General features: G+C 42.6%; 2 protein-coding genes across 4 annotated transcripts in view; one reads left to right on the top strand and one right to left on the bottom strand.

Annotated features, from left to right (window-relative positions):
- Positions 1–955: 955 nt before the first annotated feature.
- The window catches only part of ZNF461 (zinc finger protein 461), a 38599-nt gene continuing 26500 nt past the window's right edge, over positions 956–13054 (top strand). For 2 of the 3 annotated variants that reach the window (XM_050769048.1, XM_050769047.1), the window contains exons 1-3: positions 956–1703; positions 3614–3702; positions 12924–13050. In XM_050769048.1, the coding sequence (XP_050625005.1) occupies positions 3694–3702; positions 12924–13050 (136 nt within the window). In that variant the 5' untranslated portion in view covers positions 956–1703; positions 3614–3693. Of the gene's footprint in view, positions 1704–3613; positions 3703–12923; positions 13051–13054 lie in introns of those variants that run through there. The other variant, XM_050769049.1, reaches the window with a different exon arrangement.
- ZNF382 (zinc finger protein 382) overlaps positions 4045–13054 on the bottom strand; it is a 93214-nt gene continuing 84204 nt past the window's right edge. The window contains exon 9 of the transcript XR_007721481.1: positions 4045–4288. The gene's annotated coding sequence lies outside the window, so the exon portion shown is untranslated. The remainder of the gene's footprint in view (positions 4289–13054) is intronic.

Raw genomic sequence — 13054 nt, 5'->3', positions numbered from 1 at the left:
GCGGGAGTGGCGGCGCTTACCATATGAACCCCACGCGGGCATATAGCACAGCCATTCTCAAAAGGCCTCAAAACCGTTTCACGACCCAGCGCGGTGGTTCACACCTGTCATCCAATACTTTGGCAAACGAGATGGGAGGATCGCTTGAGTCCAGGAGTTCGAGACCACCAGCGTGGGCAACATAGCGAGACCTCGTCTTTACCAAAAATAAATAAATAAATAAATAAACAAATAAATAAATAAATAAATATCGTTTTGGCTGGACCTGGTGGCTCACGCCTGTAATCACAGCACTTTGGGAGGTGGATGCGGGAGAAGCAGAGGTGGTGGAGATTGCAGTGAGCTAGGATCCCGACACCACACTCAGCCCGGGCAACAGGGCATGAAGACCCTGTGTCAAAAAAATAAAAAAAAATTTTTTAAAGTTGAGTGAAATATATGACGTACAGTTTTTGTTTTTTGTTGTTGTTGTTTTTCTTGCCCAGGCAAGAATATATTTTTTTCTGTATGAAAAAATATATAAATAGGCTGGGAGCAGTGGCTCATGCCTGTAATCCCAGCACTTTGGGAGGCCGAGACGGGTGGATCACGAGGTCAGAAGATCGAGACCATCCTGGCTAACACGGTGAAACCCCGTCTCTACTAAAAATACAAAAAATTAGCCGGGCGAGGTGGCGGGCGCCTGTAGTCCCAGCTACGTGGGAGGCTGAGGCAGGAGAATGGCATGAACCCGGGAGGCGGAGCTTGCAGTGAGCCGAGATCGCGCCACTGCACTCCAGCCTGGGCGACAGAGCGAGACTCCGTCTCAAAATAATAGTAGTAATAATAATAATATATATATAAAATAAATTGAGTCAAATATATGACGTACAGTTTTGTTTGTTTGAGAAGGAATTTTGCTCTTGTTGCCCAGGCTGGAGTGCAATGGCGCAATCTCGGCTCACCGCAACCTCTGCCTCTCGGGTTCAAGCGATTCTCGTGTCTCAGCCTCCCGAGTAGCTGGGATTACAGGCAGGCGCCATCACGCCCGGCTAATTCCGTATTTTTAGTAGAGACTGGGTTTCTCCATATTAGTCAGGCTGGTCTCGGGTGATCCGCCCGCCTCGGCGTGAGCCACCGCGCCCAGCCAAAAAAAATTTAAAAAAAAAAATCGTTTCACATACGAATCTCACGCGCTACACCCTCACAAGTCGGTTCATATCCACCTTCTCCACCAGAGTCACCTTCGGATAGGCGCACGTGCGGTCTCGCAACAAAACACCTCTCTCACCACAACTCCACAAAGGGAAGCCGGATTAGTCCGCGCCCGCCAAAAATTATCTTCAGCCACACCCCGCGGCGGCCGCCTTGAGGAGGTCGGGGCAGCCACTGTCCCTAGTCTGAAATCCGTCCTCAGCGGAACCCGAAGTCTGGTATCCGAAAACGAACCCTAAGAGGTTGGCGTCACTCCAGCCTCGGGTGAAACTGCGCAAGTGCATCCCGGAGCCCGGCGGAACACACCCTTTCCATCTCAGGGGCTCTCCCCTCGGACTGCATTTCCCAGAGGACACCGCTGTCCACAGCTACTTCCGGTAGGAGCCTCGGAGGAATGGTCTCCGGGTAGAGGCAGGTAAGGGTGTCCCGGGCCGGTGGAGAAGGTAGAGCGGCCTCGCCTGGAATCCGAATCAGGACTTGGACCAGAGCCTTCCCTGAGGATGCTGAAGGTGAGAAATCCTGGCTCACCAGTGTCGTGGAAGGGGAATGTCTGTAGTTTTAAGCCTCTGAGTGCGGGATCACCCCTTAGGGGGGTGTGTTTTGCATGCGTGAGGAAGTAGGGTTTATCTTTGGGCTAAGTGTGTGTTACTGTTGGGACAGCGACCTGGTGCGTGGGTGTGCTTTACTGACAGTGTGATTCTGTGCCCGATCATTTGTGTAAATGTAGGTGACTGTGACCATTATTGTGAATGGCTATTTGTTTAAGTCCCATTAATTTACATGAAAGAAAAAGCACACGCCGGGCGCAGTGACTCACGCCTGTAATCCCAGCACTTTAGGAGGCCGAAGCGGGTGGATCACCTGAGGTCGGAAGTTCGATACCAGCCTGACCAACGTGGAGAAACCCCATCTCTACTAAAAACACTAAATTAGCCAGGTGTGGTGGTGCATGCCTGTAATCCCAGCTACTCGGGAGGCTGAGGCAGGAGAATCGCTTGAACCCGGGAGGCGGAGGTTGCGGTGAGCCGAGATCGCACCATTGCACTCCAGCCTGGGCAACAAGAGTGAAACTCCGTCTCAAAAAAAAAAAAAAAAAAGCATTTACTTTATCCTCAGGCTCACACGATCAGTCAGAGAGCTTCCACTCCTCTCAGTCAACTCTGGTCTCTCACACACAGACACACGCACAGTCACCTCACCCCGCTCCTGTGCACACATCTAAGGCTCAGGACGCCCTGCCCCAGAGATCTGTCATTCAGCCATCTCCCCTCCTGACTACTTGAGGAGTTAGCTGTAGATTTACACATACAACACAAGCCAAAATCACATTGCTACCCCGCATTTATCATCACAGCCTCAGAAAAACACCACATATGTAGTATGCTTATGTACATATGTGTTTGATTTTTTTTTTTTTTTTTCCTAAGATTAGGCTAGGCCACAATACATACACATTGTTCTGCAACTTCTTTTTTTTTTTTTTTTTTTTTTTTTTTTTTGAGACGGAGTTTCTCTCTTTCGCCCAGGCTGGAATGTAGTGGCGCTATCTGGGCTCACTGCAACCTCCGCCGTGGGTTTTCAAGCAGTTCTCCTGCCTCATCCTCCCGAGTAGCTGGGATTACAGGCATCCGCCACCACACCCACCTCATTTTTGTATTTTTAGTAGAGACGGGATTTCACCATGTTGGCCAGGCTGGTCTTGGGCCCCTGACCTCGTGATCCGCCTGCCTCTGCCTCCCAAAGTGTTGGGATTACAGGCGTGAGCCACTGCGCCCAACCTCTGCAACTTCTTACTAAAAGATATTTATGTCCTTTTGTCTGTATTCAAAGACAAATTTAAGAATATTTCTCAGGATGTTTGCAGGTACGATTCTTCTTTAATTCTTACAGCACTGTACTTTAAAGACTCAAGAGTTTATTTTGGTCTGGAAATTTTTGTTCTATTTATTTCTTCTCTTCCATCTGTGTTGTTTCAGCCTCTTATTTTTGAAATTCCTGTTATACATACATTGGGTCTTTTGGGTCTGTTTTCTGTTTCCCTGATCTTTTCTCATAATGTCCATTAACTTTTCTTTTTTCTCTTAATTCAGTAAAAATCTACTCAGGGCAGTTCTCAGCACCCTGATCCTGGCTTCCATTTCATCATAGTATTGGGACACTGGGCTGGCCTAACTATCCCTTCTGCTGAAGAGAATGATCCTTGCTTTTCTTGAGTCTATCCTGCTGTAGCTGGGTTTCCTCATGGTTTTGAGTAAAGCTAGGATTTGTCCAAATTCCCACTAATAATTTATGTATGTATGTATCAGGTCTGGGAATAGGAGATATGAAGGGGGAAGAAAAATGTCATTCTGAATTAACATTTTGGGAGCTTAGAGGCAATAATCTCCTGTCTTTTTTTTTTAGCTCCCCTCTCCCCCAGCAACACCTTCTTTGGACTGAGTTTCTTCCAGAGGGAACCAAGAAGAGGATTAATTAATACATTCAATTCTAAAATAAGCCATGGCCCATGTAAGTTGTTTTTTTCTTGCTCCTAATTAAAATAGATTTTTTGTGTTTTTTTTGTTTTGGTTTGGTTTTTTTTTTGTATAGGGCTTGTGACTATTTGCATTTTTTTTTTTTTTTTTTTTTTTTTTTTTGGAGATATAGCCTCACTCTGTCTCCCAGGTGGGAAGGTTAGAGTGCCGTGGCACGATCTTGGCTCACTGCAGCCTCCACCTCCCAGGTTCAAGCGATTCTCCGACTTCAGCCTCTCAAGTAGCTGGGACAACAGGCACATGCCACCACACCCAGCTAATTTTTATACTCTAAGTAGAGACGGGGTTTTGCCAAGTTGGCCAGGCTGATCTCAAACTCCTGGCCTCAAGTGATCCGCCCATCTCAGCCTCCCAAAGTGCTGGGATTACAGGCGTGAGCCACTGCGCCTGGCCTGCCTTCTTTATTCTGACATTGTTTCTTACCTGAGAATTATACAGTAACTTACTAGTGAGTAAGTGACGTGCCAGAATTTCAGGGCCTTCATTTTTGCTTCTCTCCTCTCCAACCCGTGTTCATATGCTTGTTGAATAAATGATTCTTCATCTCCCTTACGTGAAATCTTTTAACAGAAACAAGGAAAGAACACAAATAATATTATTTTGAAGAAAATATTAGTGTTTCTCTTGTGAGAACTTTGATTGGATGAGGTGATTTAACGAATATTTACCGAGTACCTACTATGTGACAGGCATTCTTCTAGGTAACTAGGAATAAATCAGTGGGGAAAAAATATCACATACATGCATATCTTCCCTTCTGAGGCTTAACCGGTATTGAGAGACAAAAAATAATTTATGTATAGTAAGACTTAAGACACACAGATATATGCAGAGAGAGTGAGCAAGACAGAATTAACAAAATAATCGCGTGATAAAAGCCAGGCACGGAGGCTCACGCCAGTAATTCTAGCACTTTGAGAGGCTGAAGCGAGAGAATTGTTTGAGTCCAGGAGTTCCAGACCAGTCCAGGCAACATAATAAAACCCCATCTCTACAAAAAGAATTTTTTTTTGTTAATCAGCTGCTTGTGGTTGTGTGCACCTGTAGTCCTAGCTACTGGGGAGGCTGAGGCGGAAGTGGGAGGATCACTTGATCCCAGAAGTTTGCGGCTGCAGTGAGCTACGATCGCACTGCACTCCAGCCTGGGTGACAAAGCAAGCCTCTGTCTCAAAAAAAAAAAAAAAAAAAAACTACATGATAAAGTTAAGACCAGAGAGCAAATATATATGCCTTATTAATATATGCAAATGGTGTTTAACTCATCTATTAAAAGACCTTTCAGATTGAATCATGAATTAAAACCCAGACACCTGAATGATTCACTAATTTAGAAAGGTTAAGAAAAGGACTGGCAAACTATATCAGACAAATAGAATGAAAAGAAAACAGGGCCGGGCACGGTGGCTCATGCCTGTAATCCCAACACTTTGGGAGGCCAAGGCGGGTGGATCACGAGGTCAGGAGATCAAGACCATCCTGGCTAACAGGGTGAAACCCCGTCTCTACTAAAAATACAAAAAATTAGTCGGGCATGGTGGTGGGCGCCTGTAGTCTCAGCTACTAGGGAGGCTGAGGCAGGAGAATGGCGTGAACCTGGAAGGCGGAGATTACAGTGAGCCGAGATCACACCACTGCACTCCAGCCTGGGCAACAGAGCAAGGCTCTGTCTTAAAAAAAAAAAAAAAAAAAGAGATTTAATTAAAGCAGGACACTGGCCAGGTGCAGTGGCTCATGCCTGTAATCCCAGCACTTTGGGAGGCTGAGGTGGGCCGATCATGAGGTCAGGAGATCAAGACCATCCAGGCCAACATGGTGAATCCCCATCTCTACTAAAAATACCAAAATTAGCTGGGTGTGGTGGCGTGCACCTGTAATCCCAGCTACTTGGGAGGCTGAGGCAGGAGAATTGCTTGAACCCAGGGGGCGGATATTGCTGTGAACCAAGATCTTGCCACTGCACTCCAGCCTGCATGACAGAGCGAGACTCCATCTCAAAAAATAAAATAAAAAAGCAGGACCCTAAGGAAAAATCATAGCTTTGAATGCTCCTACCAAAAACAGTGAAAATATATGAATTAGAAATACATGGAAACGGCTAGGTGCTGTGGCTCACGCCTGTAATCCCTGCATTTTGGGAGGCTGAGGCAGGCAGATCACCTGAAGTCGGTAGTTCGATACCAGCCTGATCAACATGGAGAAACTCCGTCTCTGCTAAAAATACAAAGTTAGCCTGGCGTGGTGGTGCATGCCTGTAATCCCAGCTACCTGGGAGGCTGAGGTAGGAGAACCACTTGAACCCAGAAGGCAGAGGTTGCGGTGAGCTGAGATTGTGTCATTGCACTCCAGCCTGGGCAACAAGAGCGAAACTCCGTCTCAAAAAAAGGAATAAATAAAAAAGAAACACTTGGAAATGTGGAAAGAATTTGCAAAGATAAGAAATTGTATGTGTTGGAAAACAGGAAAAAATGTCTAGTTGCTTTTCCTTCCTTCCTGTGATCTGAACTTCCATCCTGTATCATTTATCTTTAGCCTGAAGATCTTCCCTTAGCATTTCCTGTAGTTTGGGTCTTTGGTGACACATTCTCTGAGATTTTATTATGTAAAAATGACTTTCTTTCATCTTAATTTTTAATTAATTTTTAAGTTTTAGTGTCAGGGCAATGCTGGCTCCATAAAATAAGTCAGGAAATATACTGTAGTTTGACCACTTAAATTTAATGTAATTAGCAATATAGTTAGGTTTTACTCTATCATTTTGTCAACTGTTCTTTTTAATTTTTTTTTTCCTGTTTTCCTGCCTTGTCTTGGATTAATCTTATTTTTTTAGTGTTTAATTTTATCTTCACTATAGGATTATTTGCTGTATCTCTTTGTTTTGCTGTTTTAGGGGTTGTTTTAAGGTTTGCAATGTGCTTTACATTATTCGAGTCATTTTAGAACATTTCAGGTATAATGTAAACGTCTTACAGCTGGATACTTTTCTTTTTTTTTTTTTTTTAAGAGACTGGGTCATTCTCTGTTGCCCAGGTTAGAGTCCAGTGGTGTCATCATAGCTTATTGCAGCCTCGAACTCCTAGGCTCAAGTGATCCTCCTGCCTTAGCCTTCCAAGTAACTAGGACTACAGTTGTGTGCCACCACGTCTGGCTAATTGTTTAATTTTTTGTAGAGATGCCATCTCACTTTGTTACCCAGGCTGGTCTCCTGGCCTTAAGCAATCCTGCCTCCCTGGAGTGGCTTACAGGGGTGAGCCACTGCACCAGGCACAACTGGATACTTCTATTTCCCCTTCCCGTCTTTTTTTTTTTTTTGTCATATATTTTATTTCTAAATTTGCTTAAAGCATATATTTCTTTCTTTAGTTGATTATCTTTTAAAGAAATTATTAAATGAAAAGAATATCTTATGTTTTAACCCTATGTTTACCATTTCTAACACTCTTTATTCTTCTGTATAGACTGAAGATTTTATCTAGTATCAATTTTTTTTTCCACGTGAAGAATTTCCTTTAACATTTTTGTACACCACCATGCCTGGCTAATTTTTGTATTTTTAGTAGAGACCAGGGTTTCACCACATTGGCCAGGCTGATCTCAAACTCCTGACCTCAGGTGATCCACCCGCCTCAGCCTCCCAAAGTGCTGGGATTACAGGTGTCCACCGCCACACACGGCCTCATATAGTTCATTTCTTAGTTTCGGGATTTGCCTTGGGTTCTTTTTTAGAGTATTCAAATTTCACCTGAAATTTCCCTTTTTCCCTCCTGTAGATTTTTTAAATATATCTCATAGTTTTTATAGTCTTTGCCAATTTCAACATCTGTGTCATTTGTCGATATGTTTCTATTAAGTGGTTTTCTCTTGAAAATCATATTTTTTCATTTCTAGTAATTTTATTTATTTATTTTTATTTATTTTTTTTTTGAGACGGAGTCTCAATCTGTCACCCAGGCTGGAATGCAGTGGCACAATCTCAGCTCATTGCAACCTCTGCCTCCCAGGTTCAAGCGACTATCCCACCTCAGCCTCCCAAGTATCTGGGACCACAGTTGTGTGCCACCACACTCAGCTAATTTTTTGTATTTTTAGTAGAGATGGGGTTTCACCATGTTGCCCAGGCTGGTCTCAAACTCCTGACCTCAAGTGATCCGCCTGCCTCAGCCTCCCAGAGTGCTAGGATTACAGGTGTGAGCCACCACGCCCAGCCTATTGTACACTTTTTATTGCATGTTATGTGTTGTTGACTCAGGGTTCTGTTAATTCCCTCTGTAGAGGGGACATTAGCTCTACCAGGTAATTACACATAATTACATATAATGGAAAGGCACAATACTGAAAACATGATAATTGGATCAAGTGAACAGAATAGAAATCCTAGAGTTATACCTAAAATGGGAATATAACTCATGGTTAACATGACATGTCCAATCGGTAGGCTAAAGATGGACTGTTGATAACATTATCAGATAGGTAGCAATTTTGGAAAAAGATAAAGTCCAATCTATATCCCACATACCATATAGGATAAATTACAATAAATCAAATAATTTAATTGTTAAAAATACAGTGATAACAGCACTAGAATAAAACATGGGAGAATTCCTCCATAACTTTGGTTTGGGGAACGCCTTTCTAACTAGGACTCAGAATCCAAAAACTAGAAAAAGAAAAAGTTAACACATTTTACCACATTAAAATAAAAAAACTTCTGCATGGCGAGAAACACTTGTCAGCAAAGTCAGAAGACAGATGACAAACTGGAGTAAAGTATTTACCACTCATAAACAAGGAAAGAGCTTATTATTTCTCTAATATAGAGAACTTTTAGAGAAAAAAAGATGAATAGCCCAGTAGAAAAAAGGCCAAAGGACCTGAATAGAGAGTTCACAGAAAAGGAAATATAAAGGGTTCTTCTAAAAAGAAAAGTACTAAACTCACAATTAAAGAAATGTCCACTAAAACTCTGTGGCAGTAGAGTTTATGACATAGAGTTTTAGTGGACATTTCTTTCTTGTTAGATTGGTAAAAATAAAATGTTTTGACAAAGCACCCTGTTAGTGAGTCTGTGAGGAGAACAAAATGGTCTAACTGCTTTCAAGGGCAATTTGACATCTACCAAAATGTATTTTCCATTTTGACCCAGCAATCCAACTCCTGGTACTTTTTCTTACAGATATACCCGTATTTGTATGAAATGATAAATTCACAATAGCATTCATTGTACTGTTGTTTATAATAGCCAAAGACTAGAAATAATGAATCTATAGGTTTAATTGATAAACCATCAGTGTTAATACAAATAATTGGACTATATATACTTATGTAAAAATAAAGAAGCCATTCATCACAGATATGGCAAGATACTTTGAATTTAATAAGTGAAAAAAAATCAAGTACCAAACAGTGCATATATTATAATATGTTACTATTTGTATAAAAGCATGAAAAATTATATATATGTATTTACTTATAAAGTTTTTTAATAACTTTTTGCACTCATGGGGGCAAGAGGTGGGAGACAAAATGGAAAGGATAAATATGAGGCAAGACATCTGAATGTATACCTTTTTAGTTCTTAACCATTTAAGAAAGGAAAAGAAAAATATAAAAATATGCCAGGTGCAGTGGCTCATGCCTGTAATTCCAACACTTTGGGAGGCCACAGCAAGAGGACTGCTTGAAACCAGGAGTTTGAGACCAGCCTGGACAACAAAGACCCCCATCGGTACACACAAAAAAAAAATTAGCTGAGTATGGTGGCACATGCCTGTAGTCCCAGCTACTTGGGACACTGAGATGGGAGAATCAGTTGTGCCTGGGAGTTTGAGGTTGCAGTGTGAGCTAAGATCTCGCCACTGGACTCCAGCTTATGTGACAAAGAAAGATGCCCCACCCTTACCACCCCTCGCAAAAAAAAAGAGAAAGAAAATATAAAAATAAAACTTGTTACTAAGTTTTATAATTTTCTCTAGCCAATTTTAGCTACTTAGATTTGGTGATGGAGTAGAAAGAGAGATGGATTCATCAAGGATTCAGGCTTTGTCAAGCAAGTGTGAAATGAGAGGGTTAAGGGAGCTCATGCTGGGAGTGATTATAAAGTTAAGTGATTAGTTGAGCATGGAATTTATGTTGGGTAAGAAGAGGGAGAAGAGGCATGGAGTGGGTGAGTGCCAATGTGAAGGGGATCAGAGAAGGATACTTGATATTTTGGAGGTGATGCAGTTATTGCTAGTCACAAGGTCTAGAGTAATAACGTGGGGAGTGAGTACAGTAGAGTGGAAGATAAGCTCATAGAAAAGTAGAAGAGGTTAAGGAATTGGGCCCATGATGTTAGAAGAACGCAGTATACGGATATTTGAAATCACTGAAAATTAAGATTATAGTATTAGAGTTAGTGATACTGAGCCAGGAGCGAAAATTCCTGAGGGGCAAAAACCTGCATGTAAATACATCACTGCAATGGAGAGAGAGATAATACATGGTATAGACTGATGAAATGATGACATTATATTTTAGAGAAGGGACCCAGGTGCGGTGGGTCACAACCGTAATCCCAGCATTTTGAGAGGCCGAGGCAGGCAGATCACTTGAGGTCAGGAGTTTGAGACTAGCCTGGACAACATGGTGAAATCCCTTCCCTACAAAAAATACAAAAATTAGCCAGGTGTGGTGGTGTGCACCTGTAATCCCAGCTACTTGGGAGGCTGAGGCACGAGAATTGCTTGAACCCAGGAGGCAGAGGTTGCAGTGAGCTGAGGCCATGCCACTGCACTCCAGCCTGGGCGACAGAGTGAGATTCCATTTCAAAAAAAAAAAAAAGATTTTAGAGAAGGAAAGACAGTTGTCTGACATCAACGATTAGAAACAAGGAGGACGGTGGTACGAAGGCTGTGGGAGAAAAAAAAAGCTACCACTTGAGGTGTTCTCAGGGAATGAATGGTTAATTAAATCACATGTGGGAAATCTTTGAACTTCACAATTTTGGGTTTTCCGGTGAGATGTGATAGGAATTGGTGTGTTTTTTTTTTGTTGTTGTTTTTGTTTTGTTTTGTTTTTTTGAGACGGAGTCTCGCTGTATCACCCGGGCTGGAGTGCAGTGGCCGGATCTCAGCTCACTGCAAGCTCCGCCTCCCGGGTTCACGCCATTCTCCTGCCTCAGCCTCCGGAGTAGCTGGGACTACAGGCGCCCGCCACCTCGCCCGGCTAGCTTTTTGTATTTTTTAGTAGAGACGGGGTTTCACCGTGTTAGCCAGGATGGTCTCGATTTCCTGACCTCGTGATCCACCCATCTCGGCCTCCCAAAGTGCTGGGATTACAGGCTTGAGCCACCGCGCCCGGCCAGGAATTGGTGTTTGGTGATCTCGTTGAGCAGACAGACTTTGCTGCGTGAGGCTTTAGGATTAGATGGAGATAGGATTAGTGCTTGCGTGGAAAAACTGAAGATCTTGCCAGAAAATATGTGATCACCAATTACAAACTCCAGTTTTAGATTGAACAGCATATGTTAGACTTACTTGGGTCACATCTATGAGAGTCTGGATCATTCTACATTAATATTCTTTAGTTTAGGAACATAGTAAATATACAGGGAGAGGTGGTGGATGGTAACAGTTAAGACCTCTTAAGTGTAATTATAAAACAATGGAATATGTACCTTAGAAAATACCATAGAGATTTTATTCACCCCAGAGATTCAAGCTTAAGAGAATTATTAAATCTTTTATTGTAAGATTAAATGAGGCTGGGTGCAGTGGCTCATGCCTGTAATCCCAGCACTTTGGGAGGCCAAGGTGGGAGGATTGCTTGAGCCCAGGAGCTCAAGACCAGCCAGGGAAATATAGTGAGACCCCGTCTCTTAAAACAAAAAATGGGGGCCGGGCACAGTGGCTCAAGCCTGTAATCCCAGCACTTTGGGAGGCCGAGACGGGCAGATCACGAGCTCAGGAGATTGAAACCATCCTGGCTAACACGGTGAAACCATGTCTCTACTAAAAATACAAAAAAAAATTAGCCGGGCGAGGTGGCGGGCACCTGTAATCCCAGCTACTTGGGAGGCTGAGGCAGGAGAATGGTGTGAACCCGGGAGGCAGAGCTTGCAGTGAGCTGAGATCCGGCCACTGCACTCCAGCCTGGGTGGCAGAGCGAGACTCCATCTCAAAAAAAAAAAAAAAAAAAAAAAAATCAAATGCTATGCTACCAATAAAAATCATATTACGTTACAATAACTATTTCTAGATAATAAACCAACCCAAAATTTAGTAGATTAAAACAGCAATCATGGTTGGGCTTCCAAATCCACAATCTGAGCAGAGCTCAGTAGGGATTGCTCACCTCTGTTCCTTGTGGTATCGGCTGAAATGGTCTGATTGGGAACTACATGACCCACTTTCAAGATAGTTCCCTCACATGGCTTGCAAGCTGTTGCTGACTGTTGTTTGGGGAGGCTTGGTTCCTTTCCCCATGAGCTATCCCATGGGATGGTTAGGCTTCCTAGGAACATGGTGGCTGGGTTTCCAGAACGAACATCCCCAGAAAGTAAGGCAGAAGTATGATATGTTTTTGTGATCTAACCACGGAAGTCACATAATCACTTTTGCCATATTCTATAGGGTGAATAAGTCTATAGGTTGAAAGATGTCCTTTCAGGTTCAAGAGAAGGGGACACATAACTTTACACCAATTGGAAGGGGGATGTCAAGATTAAATTGAAGAATATATGCGATGAAAGATACAGCAGTGTCCATCTATGGAAAATGTAGTGTGCACCAGATGTGTACTAAAGAATTTGCAGGAAAACTAAAAATGCCTATGGCATGATAGTCATAATCATAAAGTCAAGTCTTCAAGTTATTTTTCTCAAGATAGAGATTTTAATAAGACATTTTGGAAAGATTTAAACATTTTTAACTATTTAATTTAATTGGGAGCCTGTACTTATTTTCCTAGTTTCGAGATGACTGATTAACAGGAGTTTGCCACCTACACAAGAAGATGTATCTGCAGAAATTGAATTGTTTAAGAACATGTGGGCACTCCACTTCAGTCACACTAAATTCCTCTTTGACCCGTGACCCAGGCTTAGCCTATATATTCAGTAGACTGTCTCCTTTCTTGCAGTACCTTCTTTTAGCGCCTCTCTTTTCTTTTTAAAAATGTTTCTTATAATTTCAAAAATAGTACTACGATTTGTCATTTTAGGAGTTGGTGATGTTCAGAGATGTGGCTATAGATGTCTCTCAGGAGGAATGGGAATGCCTGAACCCAGCGCAGAGGAATTTGTACAAGGAGGTGATGTTGGAGAATTATAGCAACTTGGTGTCACTTGGTAA

This window comes from Macaca thibetana, chromosome 19 (genome assembly GCF_024542745.1).
Source record: "Macaca thibetana thibetana isolate TM-01 chromosome 19, ASM2454274v1, whole genome shotgun sequence".
Lineage (NCBI taxonomy): Eukaryota > Metazoa > Chordata > Mammalia > Primates > Cercopithecidae > Macaca > Macaca thibetana.
The sequence above is the reverse complement of the archived record's forward strand: the minus strand, read 5'-3'. Positions and strand labels throughout refer to the sequence as shown.